The sequence below is a fragment of the Nomascus leucogenys genome, chromosome 7b (genome assembly GCF_006542625.1).
Source record: "Nomascus leucogenys isolate Asia chromosome 7b, Asia_NLE_v1, whole genome shotgun sequence".
Lineage (NCBI taxonomy): Eukaryota > Metazoa > Chordata > Mammalia > Primates > Hylobatidae > Nomascus > Nomascus leucogenys.
The window spans coordinates 13,778,834-13,787,727 of NC_044387.1; the positions used below are offsets into that span (position 1 = coordinate 13,778,834).

At 51.9% G+C, this 8,894-nt stretch overlaps 1 protein-coding gene across 1 annotated transcript in view; it reads left to right on the forward strand.

Moving 5' to 3' along the window:
- CACNG2 (calcium voltage-gated channel auxiliary subunit gamma 2) overlaps positions 1-8,356 on the forward strand; it is a 139,550-nt gene extending 131,194 nt beyond the window's left edge. The window contains exons 3-4 of the mRNA XM_003264703.4: positions 4,352-4,492; positions 5,959-8,356. Of these exons, the coding sequence (XP_003264751.1) occupies positions 4,352-4,492; positions 5,959-6,494 (677 nt within the window). The 3' untranslated portion in view covers positions 6,495-8,356. The remainder of the gene's footprint in view (positions 1-4,351; positions 4,493-5,958) is intronic.
- Positions 8,357-8,894: the final 538 nt, after the last annotated feature.

Consider the following 8,894-nt stretch of genomic DNA (forward strand, 5'->3'; position numbering starts at 1 on the left):
TCCTGCCCACCTGGATCTGGGCCCTGCCAAGGCTAGTGGCCTAAGCATGGTGCTGGTTGCCCAATGTTGCTTTTTTTTTTTTTTGAGATGGAGTCTTGCTCTGTTGCCCAGGCTGGGGTGCAGTGGCCCGATCTCAGCTCACTGCAACCTCCGCCTCCCAAGTTGAAGCGATCCTGCTGCCTCAGCACCCCCAGTAGCTGGGACTACCGGCACGCACCACCATGCCCGGCTAATTTTTGTATTTTTTTCAGTAGAGACAGGGTTTCACCATGTTAGCCAGGCTGGTCTCGAACTCCTGACCTCAGGTGATCCACCCACCTCGGCCTCCCAAAGTGCTGGGATTACGGGCATGAGCCACCGCCCCTGGCCTGTTGCCTTCTTTCTGGGCAAAGGGGCCTCTTCCAAGAAAGGCCAGAGCTTGGGGCTGGCTCTGCTGTGCCAAAGAGGCTTCTGTTTGTATTCCCCACTGGTGGTCATTATTTAGAGCATGTCATATGCTGCCCTGGTGGCTTCTGAAGCCGTTCTGATTCCTCCACATTGCTCTTTGCTGGCTGCAACCCAGCAGACCCCTCCCTCCTCTCCTGCCGCCCTCCATCTTGTCCACACATGCCTGGCCTCTGGCTGCACACACGCATGCATCCCAGCTCCCTCCGCTGCCGACGCTCCCTCCCCCTGCTGGCAGGAAGGCTGAGCTGGGGCATCCGGGTTCCCACAGCAGATGGGGCTCAACTGGAAAAATCAAGCCCTGGGCTGCTGTGAGTCCATTTGCTGTGAGGGCACAATTGGATCGGCCACCTGCAGGCATCCTGTGGGTAATAAGAGCCCACTTTCTTGGAGGGGGAAGGCCACAGCCTTTCTTCTGCCTGTTCCTCTGAGCTGCTGCTGCTGCGCCTCGGAAGCCACACCGACCTCTTTCTTTCTTTCCTTCTTTCTTCTGTCATTCCCCTTTGTGGCTGGCCAGGAACATGTCCACATGGAAAGGGCAGAGCTATTAGAAACTATCTAACGGCCGGGCGCGGTGGCTCAGGCCTGCAATCCCAGCACTTTGGGAGGCCAGGTGGATCACCTGAGGTCAGGAGTTTGAGACCAGCCTGGCCAACATGGCAAAAACCCATCTCTACTAAAAATACAAAAATTAGCCTGGCATGGTGGCTGGTGCCTATAATCCCAGCTACTTGGGAGGCTGAGGCAGGAGGATTGCTTGAACCCCGAAGACGGAGGTTGCAGTGAGTCAAGATCGTGCCACTGCACTCCAGCCTGGAGTATAGAGCAGGACTGTGTCTCTAAAACAAACAAAAAGAGACCACCTAAGGGTCCATACCCCATGTTACACAGGAGAAAAACAGAGGAGGTGAGCCACCTGCCTTAGCCACACAGTAAGTGAGTGGCACAGCTGGGACCCAAACCCCGTTCTCCAGGCCCTGTGGCACCAACCCTTCCTGGGCTCCTTGGAAGCCACATAGGGAGACTACGGGGTGCTCCAAAAGTTGAGCTGGTCTGGATATGAATCCTGGTTCACTAGCTGGGTGGCAGGGGAGTTTCGCTCTCTGAACCTCAGTTTTCTTGTCTGTAAATTGGGGCAAAAAAACACACCCTGCCAGACTGTTATGAGGATGAAATTATATCATATATGTTAGGTACCTGCTCAAGACCGAACACCGAATGGGTGCTTAACAAATATTCTGTCTCTTATCCTGGGTTTTCAATCAGCTGTCACCATCCTCATGTGCTTATAAAGATGAGAGTTAAGGTGGCTTTTTAGTCATGCATGTCTGTCACGCGTGGGTGTGGATGTGGGTGTGTTTGGGCTGGGGGATCAGGTTAGGGATACAGCGTGTTGTCTTAGCAATGATTTGCAAGGAGAGAACACCTACCTGGGGTCTGTGGAGGGAGCAGCCCCATCCCGCCCAAGAGAAGGAGGGTGCTGAGACTGCAGAGTAGCCCAGCCACCCCCAGCCCCCATCCTCCCACCCCTGCTTCCCTATATGCAGCTTGGTTTTGCCCCAAGAGCTCTGCCCTTCTTCAAGTCCCCCCAAAATAACCCACTCACCCATTTGTGAGCTGTGTAGACTATGCTGCAGATCCATGGCGGGGACAGAAGAAGAGTTTTTCCATCACACACATCTCAGCAAACTGCCTAAAATCCCCTTTTAACACCTGTAATCCCAACACTTTGGGAGGCCGAGGCGGGCAAATCACTTGAGGTCAGGAGTTCAGGACCAGCCTGGCCAAAATAGTGAAACCCCATCTCTACTAAAAATACAAAAACTAGCCAGGTGTGATGGCGCACACCTGTAGTCCCAGCTACTTGGGAAGCTGAGGCAGGAGAATCGCTTGAACCCGGGAGGTGGAGGCTGCAGTGAGCCGAGATCACACCACTGCACTCCAGCCTGGGCAACAGAGCAAGATTCCATCTCAAAAAAATAAAAATAAAAATAAAAATAAATTTTAAAAAAGAAAAAGAAAAATCCCTACAGTTCTATATAGAGAAATTCTCTTCTCACAGATCCTTCTTGAACACACTGCCACCCAAAGGGGTGGGGACGGGGATGGCGATAAGAGAAAGCTCCACTCCTGACACCTTCCCCTCTAAAACCAACCTCCCTGACCAGTCCCTGGGCTTGGACAAAGGGCCCTGTAATTATCAGGACTGAACTTCCTTAGAAACCACTTAAGCAACACTTAAAGAAGACATCTTTGGCCGGGCACTGTGGCTCATGCCTGTAATCCCAGCACTTTGGGAGGCCAAGGTGGGCAGATCATGAGGTCAGGAGTTTGAGACCAGCCTGGCCAACATAGTGAAACCCCGTCTCTACTAAAAGTACAAAAATTAGCCGGGCATGGTGGCGCATGCCTGTAATCCCAGCTACTTGGGAGGCTGAGGCAGGAGAATCACTTGAACCCAGGAGGCAGAGGTTGCAGTGAGCCGAGATCGGACAACTGCACTCCAGCCTGGGTGATGGGGAGACTCCATCTCAAAAAATAATAATAATAAAGAAGACATATTTTCCCTCACCCCTGCCTCAAGCCGGCTCTGCCTCCTGCCTGGCCCATGGCTCCCAGGACACGGAGCTGGGTCCTGAGGTCACTCACTGCCTATTCGAATTTGGACACGAAAAAAATGTTTTACTTCGCAAGGACACTTTGTGAAGAGCTCCCCAACACCTCTGGGTCCTCATTCAGGTGCTGCTCCCCCCACAAACACATGTAGCCCCAAACTCTGCCCTTAGCCGCCTGCCCCTCTTTTCTCCCATCCACCCCCAACTGTAGGAGCCCTGGCCCTCACCTTCTGTTTCTCCCTTTTCATTACCATATTCTTTTCTTCTCCGGTCCTGTTTGTCAGTCCCTATCCAGAAGGGTTTCTCTTCTTACTTTGTTTTCTTTGCAATGTGCCTGTTCCTTCCTTCTGGACCATGACCCCACATTTATTCACTTAATGAGCTTCTGTTGGCAGCCTACTGTGTCGTTGGACAGAGAGGATAAAGACAAGAAACTTTTTCTTTGTAAAGCCACAGTCCTTGTCTCATGACCCCGTGGCTCATGGTGGAAGCATATGTATGCACAAATATTTATTATAATATCATGCATTGAATGTTTATTATAGACACCAGAAACTTATCTAAGTGCATTGCCTGAATCAACTCATTTAATCCTCACAACAATCTTAGGAGCTTGGCATTATTACCATCCCTGCTTTACAGATGAGGAAACTGAGGCACACAGAGGTGAGATACTTTTTTTATTGCACAGCTAATAAATGCTGCAGCCAGACTCAAATCCAACCCATGTGGTTGCACCTAACCACTATACCACACTGCCTCTCAATGTGCCCAAGGGCCCCAAAGCGCAAACGAGGGAGCTCATAACTTTGCCTAAGGAAGTCAGGGAAGGCTTTACAGAAGAGGGGACTTCAAACTGGGTTTTGAGGGATGAAGAAGAGTTTGCTGAGTGAAGAATAGGAAAGACATTCCAGTTGGAAGCTCTGTATTTCAAAAGTCAGCAGCATGAAATGACATGTCGTGGGAAGTTTGATGTGGTGGGACAAGAGAGAACATGAGGACTGGGAGCCGTGGGAGCTGGAAGTGGGCAGAGGCCAAGTCACACAGGGCCCTGTGTGCCTGACAGTGTGCTGGAGTTTGGCCCTGGAGGCAGTGGGGAGCTCCTGCTGGGCTGTGAGCTGGGCAGTGGCCTGCTCGCTATCTCTCCCTCCTTAGGATTGCAAAGCAACCTCTTCTCTAAGGCTGTGTCCATAAACCCCCAGCGCCTCAGGGCTGCTCTCCCACCTGCCTCTGTGTGCCTCAGTCTCACAGCCATGCCGTTCTCTTTCTTCCTGACCCTCTGTGTTCCACAGGGGCCGTGAGGGCCTCGAGCATTTTCCCGATTCTGAGTGTGATTCTGCTTTTCATGGGTGGCCTTTGCATCGCAGCCAGCGAGTTCTACAAAACTCGACACAACATCATCCTGAGTGCCGGCATCTTCTTCGTGTCTGCAGGTAACAGCCACCGATCCAGTCCTGCCACTGGGAAAAGGGCTGGGGTCTGGATGCTCAGGGGCCACGAGGGCCTGGCAGAGAGATATGGGGAGAGAGGAGAGGAATCTCCAGGACTTGCACTAGGTCGTGTTGCAGGGGAGGAAGGTGGTGGTGGGGGCTCCTGTCCTGTAGCAACGCCTGAGCCTGTATCAAATTCTCCAGGAGCATCCCCATACCCCATCTTCTTCCCACCACTTGAAAAAAGGCCCAAATCCCCACTTCCTCTCAGAGTACTTGGCAAATTGCCACTTACCCTTTCCCCTCCTGGTGCAAGTAAACCCATGAGGAGGCTGGAGAGAGGGCACCCAAGTGCCTCGCTGTTCCAACCCCTATGGGATACTCAGCTTCACCTTGGAAACCAAGGGTGAACTCTCCCTTCACTGTTCTACTCAGGTGGGAGCAGGCAGGCACCCACATCCAGATGTCTCAGCCCAGTTACATGACAGATGAGTCACACTCACTTCAGATGCCAGAAAAAGAACCTGGGTGTAGCCTGAGCCATTTAATAAGAATGACCAACATCAGGCCGGGTGCAGTGGCTCACGCCTGCAATCCCAACACTTTGGGAGGCTGAGACAGGAGGATTGCTTGAGCTCAGGAGTCCGAGACCAGCCTGGGCAACACAGCGAGGCCTCAAGACCGCGTCACTACAAAAATTTTTTTCTTTTAATCAGCTGGGCATGGTGACGCATCCATAATCCCAGCTACTAGAGAGGCTAAGGTGGGAGGATTGCTTGATCTCAGGAGTTTGAGACTGCAGTGAGCTATGATCACACCACTGCACTCCACCAGCCTGGGTGACAGAGCAAGACTGCATCTTAAAAAAAAAAAGGAACCACCAACATCTAAGAGTACGCACATGTATTCACCCATTTAACCCTCTCCGTGGCCCTGAAGAGTAAGGCTTAACCTTACTCCCATTCTACAGATCTGGAAACTCAAACCAAGGTTAACTTGCGAAGGCTTTGAACGCAGGCCAGCCTGGCTCCAGGAGCCTGCCTTCACCCGCTGCTACACCAGCTTTGAAGCCCTGTGCAGCCTTAAGCAAGTTCCTTAACCTCTCTGTGCTTGTTTCTTCATCTGTGCCTTGCTTGAGAAGCACCAAGCAGTGAAAGCAGGTAGAGAAGGCTCAATGAACAACATCTATTATTAGTTACTTAGCGCCTTGTGAAATGCCTCCCTTCTCCCGCCCTGCCCATGTCTGTTTCCATTAGCGCTTCCCTTGTGGCTCTCTCTGAATGGAAAGATAAAATGTTAAGGGGAAGCTTGCGATGTCCCTCTACACCGCCCCACCTGTTCATGAAAACGCGGGACCAGGGAAGGCCCACACAGCTGTCCCCGTCCTTTACAGCTGCCCTGTGGCCGACTTCCTGAGAAACTAACGTCCTTCTCTCTGATCCCCCACCCCGACACCCTGCGCCCCGCAGGTCTGAGTAACATCATTGGCATCATAGTGTACATATCTGCCAATGCCGGAGACCCCTCCAAGAGCGACTCCAAAAAGAATAGTTACTCATACGGCTGGTCCTTCTACTTCGGGGCCCTGTCCTTCATCATCGCCGAGATGGTCGGGGTGCTGGCGGTGCACATGTTTATCGACCGGCACAAACAGCTGCGGGCCACGGCCCGCGCCACGGACTACCTCCAGGCCTCTGCCATCACCCGCATCCCCAGCTACCGCTACCGCTACCAGCGCCGCAGCCGCTCCAGCTCGCGCTCCACGGAGCCCTCACACTCCAGGGACGCCTCCCCCGTGGGCATCAAGGGCTTCAACACCCTGCCGTCCACGGAGATCTCCATGTACACGCTCAGCAGGGACCCCCTGAAGGCCGCCACCACGCCCACCGCCACCTACAACTCCGACAGGGATAACAGCTTCCTCCAGGTTCACAACTGTATCCAGAAGGAGAACAAGGACTCTCTCCACTCCAACACAGCCAACCGCCGGACCACCCCCGTATAAAGACCGCGGGCCTCGCCAGAAGACCGCGGGAGGAGGGCGCGGTCCCCGGGGGCGGGGTGGGGCGGGGGGACCCAGACCATGGGCTGGGAGACCTTCCAAAAGCAAAAACAAACAACAAAAAAACAAAAAAACAAAAAACGAAAAAACTCTCACACACACACAAAAAAAGAGAAAAACATAACAAGTAAATTTTAAAAAAAAGAACAAAATATAAGAGGAACAAAGAAGCAAAACAACAGGAAATGTGGGAAAATATAAACGAGGGAAGAAAAACAAACTTTAAAAAAAAAGCGAGAGGGATAAAAAATTAAAAATAGAAAATAAATCTAAAAGAAAATGCATGATTTCCCATGTACCATTATTTTAACATTTAATAAAAATCAATTTAAATGAAAAAATAAAAGGGAACCAAGATAACATTAAAGCAAAAAAAATGAGAACAGAAAGGAAAGGGGATGTCCTTTGTATTTTTCAGGGTTTACGTTACTTTTTTCTTTTTTTAACGCGGGGAGAGTTACTTTTCTGTTCCCTTTAACCCCCAGCGGGCCCTGCCTCCCTGGGAGAGTGGGGGGCGAGACTCAGGGGCCCTGGGGCCAGGTGAGCCTGCAGTCACTGCCAGGTCCCTGGAGCCCCTGGGTGGGTGCCCCAGGAACGCCAGGAAGGCTCAGGGCTCGAGCCGGCTCCGCCTAGCATTGATGGGGCAACTGTAGGCCTCCAGGTGACCGAGCCCTTGTCCCTCCTCTCCGTTAGGGTGCCTGGAGGGGGGTACACTTGGGGCTTGCCTGGCTCCAGGTTCCCAGTCCTTAATGCTCCTTAACCCACTGTGATGACTTCCTAGGCCTTGAGGAAAGGGAAGGAGAGGGGAGGCTGCCGGTGGCTTACCAAGATGCCGGAAACCCCAGAATCCTCAGGGTGAGCCTCTTGGGGTCATGTCCCCAAGCTCCTGTCCTTGGGGTCAGGAGATGCCCACCCCCCGGGGGACATGAAACAGCTCTCCCTCCTCACCCCTCACCTCAGGGCCACCTGATGACCCTGGGGCGATGGTGGACCCCCTGACTCATAAGCCCCCCAGTCCCCTGGGAAGGGGGTTCATTGACCCTTTGGGGGTCCTTGGACTCACTGATGCCCCCTTGGGGCCCAGCGGGTTCAACAATGACACTGCAAAAAGGTTTCTTTTTACAAAAGAAAAAGGAAAAACAAGTGGTGATTTTTTTTAATAAAAAAACCACAGACTATAAATAAATGTAAATATAAAATAAGTGGATTTACTTGCAAGAAAATCAGATAGTATTTTTCTTTTAATTCTTTTCCAGCTTTAAACTGTGAAAACAAAAAATGGGGCGGGGTGGGGGACTTAAACTTTAGCAGGGAACTTGTAAAGAAAAAAAACAGAAAACGAATATACAAATCCATTTACAAAAACAAAGCAAAACCGTTGTGAGAGGTGAGAGCTGGGCTTGAAGGTTGGAGGGAGTAGGGGAAGGTCCCAGTGAGCTGCAGGGGGTGTCTGTGATGGAAAGGTGGCTTCCTCAGACCAGGAAGGTGCTGTGAATGGGGGAAGACAGAATCCAATAAAGAAAGAGACCACCCACCCCACACGCACACAGGCACGTTCACACACACATACACAATCCACTTAGCCCAGCACTGCAGTCACTCACAGGGACACACTCAGTCTCAACCCTTCCATCCCATACACAGCCAGGGGCGTGGCTCAAAGGAAATTGACTCATGCCCTCCGACGCCATGGACCACAACAACTCCGCACTGGCCTTTGTGTTCATTCAAGCCCTCCCAACACAGCACACACTTGAACACACACATGCACACATACACACACACACACACACACACACACACACCACTCGCATGCATGGGAAGGGCACCCATCTAGAATCCAGGACTGAATTCCGGAATTCCTTGCTGCATGGCCTCTCTGGGCCTTAATTTTCCCCCCGTGTAAGCATGTGGATTGACCCAGATAAGCACTAAAGGCCCATTCTTGCTCTATGTATCTGTGACTTAAGATCTGCCACCTGCCCCGAGGATATGCCAGGGATGACCAGGACAGCTGCCATCAAGCCCCCAGGCTCATCATCAGTCAGCCTCTCAGACACACATACACACACCATATACCTCCTCACTGTGCTCCCCAAACCCCTGCCCCCACATCCAATGTCAAAGCAAAAATACACACATGTGAGCAAACATAATGCTGTTCAGGCAAAGAGTGGAAAGACGCAGGGGTCCCCAAAGCCCTTCTTCACTTTGTGTCCCCTTGCTGCGATCATGGAGAGTTAAGGAGGCTTCCTTGGGAGAAGAGATCTGCCACCAGGGCTTTCCCAGTGTCTTTGGGGGTCTGTGAAAAAGAGGATCCTCCGAGGTTTACTGGGAGCGCTC